The sequence below is a fragment of the Myripristis murdjan genome, chromosome 22 (assembly GCF_902150065.1).
Source record: "Myripristis murdjan chromosome 22, fMyrMur1.1, whole genome shotgun sequence".
NCBI classification, from domain to species: domain Eukaryota; kingdom Metazoa; phylum Chordata; class Actinopteri; order Holocentriformes; family Holocentridae; genus Myripristis; species Myripristis murdjan.
Genome location: NC_044001.1, coordinates 822302 through 835859, shown reverse-complemented (window position 1 = coordinate 835859; position 13558 = coordinate 822302). Strand labels below are relative to the sequence as shown.

At 46.7% G+C, this 13558-nt stretch overlaps 1 protein-coding gene across 1 annotated transcript; it reads left to right on the top strand.

Annotated features, from left to right (window-relative positions):
- The first annotated feature begins 6114 nt into the window (after positions 1 to 6114).
- LOC115354078 (zinc finger protein 436-like) lies at positions 6115 to 11277 on the top strand. Its single transcript, XM_030044254.1, has 2 exons — positions 6115 to 6410; positions 9765 to 11277. Exons 1-2 carry the CDS (start codon positions 6125 to 6127, stop codon positions 10853 to 10855), a joined length of 1377 nt encoding a protein of 458 aa, XP_029900114.1. The 5' UTR covers positions 6115 to 6124; the 3' UTR covers positions 10856 to 11277.
- The last annotated feature ends 2281 nt before the right edge of the window (positions 11278 to 13558 follow it).

The following is a 13558-nucleotide window of genomic DNA, read 5'->3' as shown; positions in this document are numbered from 1 at the left end:
CCTGTGCTCTTTTAACATGAACATTGCATACAATTGCAACTACAATTTGCAAACAAAAAAAACGGGCTCATATCATTTTAATAACGCTGCGTGCTGCCAACTTGAAATCAAATAGATGCAATTAAAACTTAATTCAGCAGCTGAATTAAAATCAAAAGTCTCAAGTGTCTCTCCACAACTTGCAATGCGCATCAGTCTTGTGACCTTGTTCTCCCCCAGGCGACTTCGCTGCGCTGTTTTGATCCGGTTCTGCAGAAAAAAACCCCTCTCTCTCCCTCTGGTACACCGGAGCAGTGGCGGTTCTGCCTATGTTGCCGCTCTAGGCGAAATTACTGGCTTGCGCCCTTTCATGTTACTACTCCAACCGGGGCAGCATCAGTCGGCATCAGGCGAGCCGGCACTGGCCGGCATTAAGCCGCTCACCTGTCAGATCCGGCAGACCAGACCGGGTGGGCGCGGTACCGGCCAGTGCCGCGGCCGGCCCGCCTGATGCCGACTGATGGTACTGATGGCATGTGCGGGTCAATACGGTAGTCTAGAAAACTGGCGATTTTTTTTTCTTGTGCGCCCCCAAGTAGATTGCGCCCTGGGCGGTTGCCCACACTGCCCATAGCAAAGACCGTCCCTGCACCGGAGACAGGGATCACGAAGTCTATTTTTTTTTTTTTTAATTATAAATAAAATTACGTGGAAATTGACTGTTTTAATAAAATTCAAATTGTGAATATTTTCACCGGACATTTAAAAATTACCGGACTTTGGCAGATTTTACCAGTCATAGCCGGTAATGAAAACCCAGAGTGGAATATTTATATATATGGAAGAAGAACTGTGTAGTTAACACAAGCAGCGCCAGACAGCATGACTGGAAAAAAGACACCACCATACTGGACACATTGTTTGACTGCAGGTGATCAGGTTGGGTTTCCATTACGCTGCCAAACGGTGCCAATCTCCTTTGATCTGACATCAGTTGTGTCGGGACAGTCGATATGGAGATACATTTATGTGCTGATTGAGATAGTAGCATTGAATAGTGGTTTTTGTGGGTATTTATTGCATTGTTAATGTGCCTGACAGCCTGTGAGGTTGTGGTGACGTGTGCGCACTGCCCGCCTGTCAGCCAAACTTCCACTGCGCCGGCCCCGCTGCACCTTGCGCCGAAAGTAGACGTGGTTTCAGGAGGCGAGCTTTTGGCGCACCTCGGCCTCTGCGCCGGGAAACTAGAGCCCAAAGTGTAAAATGACATTAAAAATTAAAACTAATGAAAAATGACTAATGAATAATAACCTTCTAAGAGCCAAGAGAGTGTGAGTGAATGAGGCTTTCTGAGGTGTGTTGTGTGTCTTCTCCCCATCAGATGCCTGTGATCTCACACTGGATCCAAACACAGCGAACAGACTCCTCCATCTGTCTGAAGACAACAGGAAGGTGACGGGGGCTAGAGAGAAGCAGCCGTATCTTTATCACCCAGACAGATTTAACCGGGTGCCTCAGGTTCTGTGTAGAGAAGGTCTGACTGGGCGATGTTACTGGGAGGTCCAGTGGAGTGGATGGGTTGATATAGCAGTGACTTACAGAGGAATCACAAGAAGAGGTGATGACTCTGTGCTTGGATACAATAAACAGTCCTGGAGTCTGGAGTGCTCTGATCACAGCTACACTGCCAGACACAACAGGAAGTCCACCAGACTCTCTCTCCGCCCCTGTGGATCTCACAGAGTAGCAGTGTATCTGGACTGCTCTGCTGGGACTCTGTCCTTCTACAGAGTCTCTTCTGACAGACTGAGACTCCTGCACACCTTCAGCTCCACCTTCACTGAGCCGCTCCTCCCTGCGTTTCGTTTGTGGTCACATGATTCTTCTGTTGTGGTTGAGCTGCCAGTTTCTCAGAAACAAACTCTGACCTGAAAGAGTTCAGAACATGTTTGGATGATTTGTGGTTTCTAGTTTGTTTGGTTTTTATTGTATCAGGCATCTTGGTGGATAATTGTTAACTGACTGATTGGACAGGCTTGTAAAAATAATGAGTCATTATAATGTTTGTATATTCAAATCTTAATGTTGTGCAAAAGTGTCATTTAAACCTCCTCCTCCACTGATTGATTTTTTTTATATTTCTCTAATAAACACAGATGTGAGAATGACAGCACATTGCACACTGGAGAGCTGTGACTGGAGCCCCTCTCCTTTTGTGCCCCTCCCTTCACCTGTTGATCTCCAAGTCACATTAACATGTTTAACGGTCTGTACCTGAGGTTTGACTTTCAGCAGAGTTGTATTTCATGTTGGACAGTGCACATTAATAAACACATGACTGTAAATGTGTCAGAGGCTTTTCTCACCTGCAGCCCCTGGCCAGGTGTTCCACAGGTTTCCTAAAACTGAAGACGACTTGAAGAGGGAACAAATCTGATTTGAACTCAGCAGCTGGATGGCTGCTTTGTGTGACTCGATGTTGAATGGCAGGACAGGTTTGCTCTTTGTGGAGCTCGAGCCCTATTTCCAGATTATCTGGCATCATCCTCAGACGTAGAGAACATCATGTCACCTCTCACCTCAGTATTGATCCTGATATTGATTTAGCTGCAGGCCACAGCAGCGCTCAATGGGCCGATCGGCTTTGAAACACTAAGAAATGGTTGCTCTTCTGAAACGGACAGCTCGATGTAGACTCTTCACCGGTCGCAGAATGCAGCTGCAGGTAAACAACACAGCCTGGTGATCAGGTATAGTTTTGAACAAAGTTTGTCATGCAAGTCTGCAAGAGTCATAAAACCACCCAGCAGACTCATCGAGGAATAAGGAGACAATATTTTTTCACGAGGAGAGAGAGATTTCTTCTACACCACAGTAAGCAACATGCGGAAATTACGTAATGTTTGTCGAATATCATGTAGGCTATGTACAATATTTGACTTCGGGATGAATGGTGTTTATCTTATGTTCCACATTATCTTATGTTCCACATTATCTTATGTCTGAATTAGTTTTGGGATGCCTGCTGAGGGGACATCCGTGGTACAGAACGGACACGGTCGCGGTCGTAGTGGTATGCGTCTGAGGCAGGAAAACGGCGCCGGTGCTAGCGCTGCTAGCTTCTATTTGTTGCAGTTATTCTTTTATGGTTTACAGACAGTCAAATAATATTCTCGGTTAACTGAAATAAACCGATTAATGAGAACCGGTGGTCGACCAAGAAAATTTTCCATTTTCACCATCCCTATCATTTACACATGAACAAACAGCTGGTAAATACAGAAAATGCAGACTCGAAATATTTTCCCTCCATCCCTTTAAATGCGGCCCCTATGCGCCGCATGCAGTGCAGACCCACTCTCTGCACCACTGCCATCAGGCTGGAGGAGGAGGCCCTCTGGGAGCTCCAGGTGAGGGCGGGGCGACCCGACTACACCAGTTTGCGAGGTCGAAACTGCCAGAAATTAAAAAGAAGAAGAAGAAGAAGCGGCTTCCTCTGGTCTGCGGGTGAAAGTGTGTGTGAGAGCCATTTAGCCATTTAGATCTGCAATTATTGCAAGTTAAGGCAAAGAAGAAAAATGTAGATTTGGTAGAGGAATTCTATGTATATGTAGAAAGGAAATATATGGATTATGTACAAGTTTACTCTGATGGATCCAAAGACCCTGTATTGAATAGGACTGGTGCTGCAGTGGCAGTTCCTAGTCATAACGTAGGTATAAGTAAGAGGACATCAAGCTTCCTCAGTGTATCTACAGTTGAAATGTATGCAGTTAAGATGGCAATAGAATGGGTGGAGCACGCCAAAGTTAAGAGAGCAATTATATGTAGTGATTCATCAGCTGCACTGCACAGCTTGAAGGATGGAATAGTTAAAAACCATCAAGAAACTGTTTATGAAATATTGGAATTGTACACAAGGGTGAAGAGAGGGGGCACTGAGGTGATGTTAATGTGGGTCCCAGCACATGTGGGCATCACTGGCAATGAAAGGGTGGATAGATTAGCCAAACAAGCCCAGGGACCACAGATGAAAATTAGCAACATAGCTAATTCTGGTAAATGATCTATTCTGCACATGGCCCCTGTTAAATAAACCAATAAACTAAACTAAGCTAAACTTAAAAAAGAAAACATAGAGGTTAAAATTAAACTGTCAAAAACAGAAGGGACCATTGCATGGAGGGGAAGCATGAGAGAGTGGCAGCACTGATGGGATCAAAGGACTAAAGGAAGATCGCTGTATGAAATATACAAAAGAGTGGGGACTGGAAGGAGCAGGGGAGGAGACAGGAGAGAGGAGGTGATCATGACAAGGCTGCGTATAGGGCACAGTTATCTCAATGGGACTGTCCACATGATAGGGAGGCACCCAACTGGACTATGTGAACAGTGTCAGGAAAAAGAAAATGTAGAGCATGTAATGATTAGACGCAGGAAATATGAACTGGAAAGAAGGGACATGATGGAGGGAATGAAGAGAGAAGGAGTAGCAGGAACAGGCTTAAAGAATATAACTGAGGGTGGTGAGAGTGGAAGTGGGAGAAAGTTACTAGTAAACTTTCTAATAAGGACAGGACTGATGAAAAGAATATAGAGGATGGAATATTGTAGGGGTTGAATAACCCCGATAGGTGGCGGTAATGCAACGATAAGGATGCAAGCTGCCTTTAACACCAAAGAAGAAGAAGAAGAAGAAGTACAGTGTGTGTGAGCAGAGGAAGATGCTGCTCTCAAGCACTGAGACTTTGCTGTGGTGCGCGAAAAACAACCCCTGTGTCAGCTCTGCAGGTAGAAGTGGGAGAAACGCCGTTGTATCTCAGAAGGAAACAATTAATGGTAACCTACTGGGCAAATCTCCAGGGACACACAGGAGACAAACACCCAACGGTAAAAGTGCTTCTTCCATGTTGGGACAGAGAGAGATATAAGGGAGAATGTTTTGCATGGAGCAGTGGAAGAACAGCTGCAGAGATGGAATTAAGTCAGAAAAATGTTATTTCTGCTGTGCAATTAACAGTAACACCACCCTGTTTTTTTTTCCATCAGTTCATATTGACTTTCACATTCAAGAAATTGTGCATAAAGGTTGTGGAGATGTTGTGAGTTTAGTGGAGGAAAGATTACATACCATATATCATACATTTATTCCAGTATTTACAGATGGATCCAAAGACCCTCAAACTGGAAGAACAGGATTTTCCATTTTTATTCCACAGATGAAAAATTCAATCAAAAGGAGGACATCTGATGATTTGACTGTATGCACTGTTGAGGTGTTGGCAATATTAAAAGCTTTGCATTGGATTGAAGAATTAAGATTCCAGAAAGTTATTATATGTTCAGATTCAAGATCAGCATTACTATCAATACAATCATTCACATCTAGCAGCAGGCAGGATGTAGTTAATGAAGTCTATGAATCCATGTACAGACTTCAGAGGCAGGATAAGGTAGTCACCTTTATGTGGACCAGCTCACAGAGGAATTAAAGGCAACGAGATGGCTGATACACTGGCTAAACAGGCATTAAAACAACAGGAGAGTATGGCTGTTTCACTCAGTAAATGTGAAGCAAAAGGAATTCTAAAAAGAAATATACACAAGGAATGGCAACATGAATGGGATAATGGGGAGGTGGGAAGACACTTATATGCAGTACAACAGGAAGTGGGCACGGTGAGATCAGTGAAAAAGAGCACTGAAGAAGAAAATACAAGGTTGAGGGTAGGTCACACTGGGTTGAATAAAACACTTCACTTGATCAAAAAACATCCAACAGGCCTTTGTGATGTATGCTCAGTGGAAGAGTCAGTAGAACACGTCATTGTTCATTGCAGCAAGTATTCTAGAGAGAGAGTCAGTCTACAGAACGAGATTAGACGGATTGGAATACAAGATCTAACATTGGGAAGTGTATTAACTGTTGGATTAGGGAAACTCATTCAATTTATAAAAGATACAGGGCTAAATAAGAGAATATAATTATTATTTATTTATCTAGTTATTTATTTATTTTATTTATTTTGTAGTAGGAATGGATGATTCTGGTTCACACTCCAGCACAGTAGGTGGCGGAAATGCACCTTAACGTTGGTTGCCTCCCGCCATAAAATACGAAGAAGAAGAAGAAGGAAGAAGGAAGATGCTGCCGCTGCAGCTGCTGAGGGTGTCGGTCCATGAGCGGATCAGCGCCGCTGCTGCAGACTTTCTGCTGCTGCTGGAAAAAGGCAGAGAAGCGGCTGAGATCCCGGAGCTGAGAGCGCTGCTCACCGAGCGGCTGACGGCGGCCGCGGAGGAGATTGTCGGCCTGTTGGAGAAAACCGTGGCGGAGTACGAAGACAAAGCTGAGCGGGCAGAGCAAGAGATGTGCCGCCAGAGGAAGCTGCTCAACATCCTGCTGAAGCCCCAAGTCAGGCTGCACAGAGCAGGTCAGTCAGCCAGTCAGCCAGTCAGTCAGTCAGTCAGCCAGTCAGTCAGTCAGTCAGTCAGTCAGTCAGTCAGGCTGCACAGAGCAGGTCAGTCAGTCAGTCAGTCAGTCAGTCAGTCAGGCTGCACAGAGCAGGTCAGTCAGCCAGTCAGTCAGTCAGTCAGTCAGGCTGCACAGAGCAGGTCAGTCAGTCAGTCAGTCAGTCAGTCAGGCTGCACAGAGCAGGTCAGTCAGCCAGTCAGTCAGTCAGTCAGTCAGGCTGCACAGAGCAGGTCAGTCAGTCAGTCAGTCAGTCAGGCTGCACAGAGCAGGTCAGTCAGTCAGTCAGTCAGTCAGTCAGTCAGGCTGCACAGAGCAGGTCAGTCAGTCAGTCAGTCAGTCAGGCTGCACAGAGCAGGTCAGTCAGCCAGTCAGTCAGTCAGTCAGTCAGGCTGCACAGATCAGGTCAGTCAGTCAGTCAGTCAGTCAGGCTGCACAGAGCAGGTCAGTCAGTCAGTCAGTCAGTCAGTCAGTCAGGCTGCACAGAGCAGGTCAGTCAGCCAGTCAGTCAGTCAGTCAGTCAGTCAGTCAGGCTGCACAGAGCAGGTCAGTCAGTCAGTCAGTCAGTCAGTCAGTCAGTCAGTCAGTCAGGCTGCACAGAGCAGGTCAGTCAGTCAGCCAGTCAGTCAGTCAGTCAGTCAGTCAGTCAGTCAGTCAGTCAGGCTGCACAGAGCAGGTCAGTCAGCCAGTCAGTCAGTCAGTCAGTCAGTCAGGCTGCACAGAGCAGGTCAGTCAGTCAGTCAGTCAGTCAGTCAGTCAGTCAGTCAGTCAGGCTGCACAGAGCAGGTCAGTCAGTCAGCCAGTCAGTCAGTCAGTCAGTCAGTCAGTCAGTCAGTCAGTCAGTCAGTCAGGCTGCACAGAGCAGGTCAGTCAGTCAGTCAGTCAGTCAGTCAGTCAGTCAGGCTGCACAGAGCAGGTCAGTCAGTCAGTCAGTCAGTCAGTCAGTCAGTCAGGCTGCACAGAGCAGGTCAGTCAGTCAGTCAGTCAGTCAGTCAGTCAGGCTGCACAGAGCAGGTCAGTCAGTCAGTCAGTCAGTCAGTCAGGCTGCACAGAGCAGGTCAGTCAGTCAGTCAGTCAGTCAGTCAGTCAGTCAGTCAGTCAGGCTGCACAGAGCAGGTCAGTCAGTCAGTCAGTCAGTCAGGCTGCACAGAGCAGGTCAGTCAGTCAGTCAGTCAGTCAGTCAGTCAGTCAGGCTGCACAGAGCAGGTCAGTCAGTCAGTCAGTCAGTCAGTCAGTCAGGCTGCACAGAGCAGGTCAGTCAGTCAGTCAGTCAGTCAGTCAGTCAGTCAGGCTGCACAGAGCAGGTCAGTCAGTCAGTCAGTCAGTCAGGCGGCTGGCGTGTTGTTAGCCTCGTCTCGCTAAGTGCTCGGCTAACGGCAGGCCGGCCTCATACAGTCACAGTGAGGGGAAAAAATCTCACAGTGTATCCATTTTTTAAATTTTATTTTTTCATGTGGTGGAAAATGGCTGCCATCTGGGGGTTGGTGCTAATATTTTGCAGCGTTTGGCAAAATCCCAACTCCAACTTTTTTTTAGTTACTTATAATCTGCACATATACTCTGCTACTTCCCATATACTCATATACGTTACTTAGATATGTAGATATCGACACACACACACACACACACACACACACACACACACACCAGGTGGTCAGAAAGAAATAGCCCGTCGAGCAATGGAATAAAATAATAATTTGAGAGTATACAATAAAGTGCTGTATAATAAATGTGCAAAGACATGAACCTTATGGGAACTGTAATTATACGCTGAAAGGCTGTAGCAAATAATATAATTATGACTCTTGTGCAGAAGAGCACAGATAAATCCTCGTTATACTGATGGGAGTCTTCGTCCAAAAGAGCACCTGTTGCAGTAGGTTGTTGCCCACGGTGCAGGGCGGGGTGTTGGGGTGGCCCACGGTGCAGGGCAGGGTGTTGGGGTGGCCCACGGTGCAGGGCAGGGTGTCGGGGTGGCCCATGGTGCAGGGCAGGGTGTTGGGGTGGCCCGTGGTGCAGGGCGGGGTGTTGGGGTGGCCCATGGTGCAGGGCGGGGTGTCGGGGTGGCCCACGGTGCAGCACTGACCCCTTTACTGGCCCAGGGGATGAAAGTCTTCCTCAGTCTCTCTGTTCTGGACTTTAGAAAATACAGTCACATCCTGGAACAGAGGGCTCCTTGCCTCCTCTCCTCGCCTCCTCTCCTCACCTCCTCGTGTCTTAGCTCCGCCCACAGGAGCTGCGAGGCCTTTAACAGAATGAGACCTCCTCAGTCCCTCAGCCTCATGTTAATGCACCATCAGTCACTGATGACGTGTTTCTCATCTGTAGTTTACTTCCTCTACTGAATTCTCCCAAATACAAAACCTGAAGTGCTCCAACAGAAATGCAGTAAATCCTCTGTGATGCCCCGTCCGGGCCTGTCCCGCACACGACATGAAAAAGCCCCGTCTTCTCCCCGTCGTCCCAAGCAGCCACAAAGACACATGCGCTCAATATAACAAATGTTAATGTATTTAGAATGTGAAAGTAATAATAAATACGGTAAAGTGATGTAATCAGTAATCAGTACAACCTGACTAAACCAAAAGAAGCCAGACGACAGCGGCTCGCCTCCCTGGCTGATAAAAAACAGGAGAGAACCAGGTGAAACCAAACTGGACCAACTCCAACTCACATTCACAAAACGTCTTCTGTTTGCAGTCCTCTGTGTCGTGAAGCGCAGCAGCTCCTTAGAAAGAGCTGTGGAGGAAACATGGTGATGATGGTGATGATGATGATGATGATGATGATGATGATGATGATGATGATGAGAGCCTGATGCACTGCATACAGGAAACAGTCTGTTGTGGGTGAACAGTTTCACATGATCACTCTGACCTGGACACAGCGATGCCCTAACAACCACCCACAACACCACAGCAACCGCCTACTGACACCATAGCAACCACTCCAAAGACCATACCGACCACCTAGCAACCACCGGGAACACCATAGCAACCACCTGCCAGTGTCCGAGCAACCATCTAGAAAAACAGCTACAAACCCAACACAGCCCACACACGGCCCGGTGGAGGGGTGGAGGGGTGGAGGGGCGGAGGGGCGGCGGTTTAGGGCGTGGCCACACGTTGGGTGACATCAGTAAACACATTTAAAGTTTTAATTATTGTTCCTGAAGGGCTTACTGCTTTTGATTCATTGTTTTTATGTTTTGTGTTTTTAGCAGTTGTTATTTTTGTGCATTAGGATGTCATGCTTTGGGGATATATATTATATTATATTGATAAATAAATAAATGTGTCCTTGGTGTGTGTTCCAGTGATGCCTCAGCAGCTGCTGGTGTGTAAAGAGGAGGCTCCCCCTGAGCAGCAGGAGCAGACCCCCAGCCTGGACCAGGAGGAGCCAGAGCCCCCGCCCATTAAAGAGGAACAGGAGGAGCTGTGGACCAATCAGGAGGCAGATCTCACCACGTTCCCCTTCACTGCTGTGAAGAGTGAGGATGATGAAGAGGAAGCTCCGCCCTCACAGCTTCATCACAGCAGCTCCACTGAACAGATGGAAGCAGCCAGGAGGTCAGATCCAGCTGCTGGTGTGGAGACGTCCGACTCCTCTGAACCTGAGACTGAAGACAGTGAGGACGACTGGAGAGCGAGCAGAGAGCCTCAGGCGGCTCCAGAGTCCCAGGACAGACTCCTCAGTGAGGACACAGCTGACACCCCCCACAGAGTCCACTCAGAGAGCAGACAGGTGACCTGCTCACTTTGTGGCAGGTGTTTCAGCGGGAGCTCTCGGCTGGACAGACACATGAGGATCCACACGGGGGACAGACCCTTCAGCTGCTCTGTGTGCAGCAAACGCTTCAACCAGCAGGAGCACCTGAGCCGACACATGGTGACGCACAGCGGGGAGAAGCCGCACGGCTGCAGCGAGTGTGGAAAAGGATTCACACAGGTGAACGACCTGAAGGTCCACATGAGACGTCACACCGGAGAGAAACCCTACAGCTGCAGCGCCTGTGGGACGAGCTTTCACCGCCGGGACTGGCTCAGGAGACACCGGTGTGGCGGCGAGCCGACAGAGGGGAAACCTCACGGCTGCGGCGCGAGCGGCGGGACGGACGCAGCCGTCCACGGCGGGGAGAAAGCGTTCAGCTGCAGCGTGTGCTGGAAGAGATTCTGCAGCAAGAGAGACACGCTGAGACACATGAGGACGCACACGGGGGACAAACCCTTCAGCTGCTGCGTCTGCAGCAACACTTTCAGACAGAAGTCACACTTGTCCTTACACATGAGGACGCACACCGGGGAGAAACCCTACAGCTGCAGCGCCTGTGGGCGGAGCTTCAACCGGCAGGGACACCTCAGAGGACACAAGTGTGCCGGCAAGAGACGGACCGGAGAAACACCATGACGTCCAACGGTTTAGCGGCCTGCCTGTGTGTGTGTGTGTGTGTGTGTGTGTGTGTGTGTGTGTGTGTGTGTTCACATTCATAACAGCTTTTTTGAATTTGGTTTGTATTGAATAAGTCTGATTGAATGGTTGTGATGCTACACATCAAAAACTCATTTAAATTGTCTGAGCTGCAATAATCTTTATTGTTCACATTTAATATTTCCACTGAGGGTAAATGTGCTTTTTGTGAAAACTTTTCTAAAGAAATGAATTTGACTTGTCCCTCAGAGGCTTCCAGAGCACCAGCCTCCACTTCACTTTGTGCCTTGAAACTTTAACACACATCTGATCCTGATTAGCCCTGAATTATCAATTAGTTTTACTCTTATTTCATAAATAAATGAATACAGAAATCTTTGTTAATTTTCTGGTAGCGTTTTCTTGTTTGTTTTCCTGGTAATTTTCTGGTAATATTTTATCTTTTTTTTTTTTTAACTGATGCACTTTATGTGCTGATTTCCTCACAGCCTTTTCTCCATGTTTTTGAGAGCTCGGGTTTCACAGGTTTAATATTTTGTGCAGCAGAAGGCAGCAGCTGTAGGGAGGAGAAACATTACTGAGCCGGAGGAGTGGGGGTAATATTCCACCAAAAAAAAAAAAAAAAAAAAAAAAAAAACTCAGATATTCTCTAAGATTAAACTCTCAAAGTTATGAGAAAACCTCAGATATTCTTAGAGTAAAGTCATGAATTTCCAAGAAAAAAACTCATATTGTCTGAGACTAAATTCACAAATTCATAAGAAAAAAAAAACAAAAAAAATCTGAGATTATAAACTCTAAATTTAGAAAGAAAAAACTGACAATCCTCAGCATGTGGACTCTGAAGAGACGTTGCTGTGACTTGAGCCGATTCAGAAGAAAACAATCTGCTGATTCTGGGTCAGATCAGCAGGATCTCCTTGTTCCTGTAGACCACAGGTGTCAAACTGGTGCCATGGAGGCCAAGAGGCTGCAGGTTTTCATTCCAACCAAAAACTCCACCAGGTGATGTCACTGATTAGTCCCGCCTCTCTGTTTGGAGGTGGGGTGATCAGTGAAATCACCTGGTGGAGTTGGAATGAAAACCTGCAGCCTCTTGGCCTCCATGGCACCAGTTTGACACCCCCTGCTGTAGAATCTGCTGAGGGGATCAGCTGCAGGCCTGAGACACGGCCAGCAGGGGGCAGCACATGAAAACTGAAGAAGCAGAAGAAAATGTGTTTCTCTGAGGTTTTTTCTCTGCATTTTGCCCCCGTCCCTCGGCTCCATCACTTCTGTGTTAACCAGGTGAGAGTTTCTGAGTGAGGGCAGAATAAAGGAGTCAGACAACAGACGTGATGTTAGATGTTTATGTTGAGTGAAGCCGAGGAGACAAACAGCCTGGAAACAGTCAGCGTGTTGACAGATTGATGGCCTCACACTCCTGCAGAGGAAACCCCTGCAGCCCGTCGCCCTGCTGAAGCCCCGTCCCAGAGACTCTCTGCACGTCCCACAACGTTCCTCTGATCTCCCCCCAAAGCGAGCAGTGCTCTCACTCCTCCTCCCTCTCCTCCAGCCGCTGGTTTCCATTCATTCCACCACGATATGAACATGAACTCTGAGAAATGTCGAGGACTTTGTTCGCTGCAGAAGCAGAACATTATGAGGTGGAAACTCACACTTTTGGTTCTGTGATGTGAAATCTGTGGTTCCTTCGCAGGATTTGATCAACGGTTTGTTGACGTGGAAAATGTGAACGAGACAAACATTAAAAATCACTGGGACGGAGCTTTGAACTGGGACAGGAAACAGGAAGTGCAGGTTTCTGATGGATCACCACAACTGTCTCATTTTATCCCAAAATCGATCAATAGACCTGATCAAAAAAAGCCCTCTGTCTCTGAGGTGACACAGCTGATCGCCTTCCACAACAACAAAGTTAATGAGCTGATATAAGACTCTTTGACAAAATGGATCAAATAATGCCTAACATTATTCAAAAGTGTTAAATAAAACCATTAAAAGAGATTTAAATACATGTGGACCATGAAGGCAGCAGCTCTGAGGATTCCTTCATTCCAGGAGAAATTTACAACAACCTCTGGCTCCCGTAGTGTTTCCAGAGTTTACATTCGGAAATATCATTTCACTGCAGAAAACCTTAAACACATTATCAGGAAAAAAAAAAAAGCCTATGATCTAAAAGCCATTCAACAGAGCTGCTACTTTGCTTGAAACTCCAGAGCATTCAGAAGTTTGTTTCCAAAATGACAAAAAAAAAAAAAAAAAAAAAATCAAATCTTTCTTTAAAATAAAGAATAAAGATTTCCGGTGGCTGGGTTGGCTGACAGACTTCAGGATGTAAAACTGGGCTCCCACTCTGCCACATTTCCCTGAATCTTTAGTCCTTTTTTCATGCCGACAATTTGGAATTTCAGTGACGAATAATTTTATTTTCTCTTGACGAAAATGTTCAATTCAGGCTCACATTCTTATGAAGGTTTATCACTCAATATATCTATATATATATATTAAAAAAAAAAATCAACATTAGGGCTGACAACATTCAATAATATTCAATAACTGGTCCTGAGAAATTTTCAATTCTCAGATTTTTCTGGACCTGAAAGACACCGTCCCGGCCGTCAGGACACACACACACACACTCGTGTTGTGTGTGTGTGTGTGTGTGTGTGTGTGGAC

Excerpts from the sequence above, each read along its gene's own strand:
- LOC115354078 (XM_030044254.1), top strand. The coding sequence starts at position 6,125 with ATGCTGCCGCTGCAGCTGCTGAGGGTGTCGGTCCATGAGCGGATCAGC. Across the intron at positions 6,411-9,764 it reads AGTCAGGCTGCACAGAGCAG|TGATGCCTCAGCAGCTGCTG; the intron begins GTCAGTCAGCCA and ends TGTGTGTTCCAG.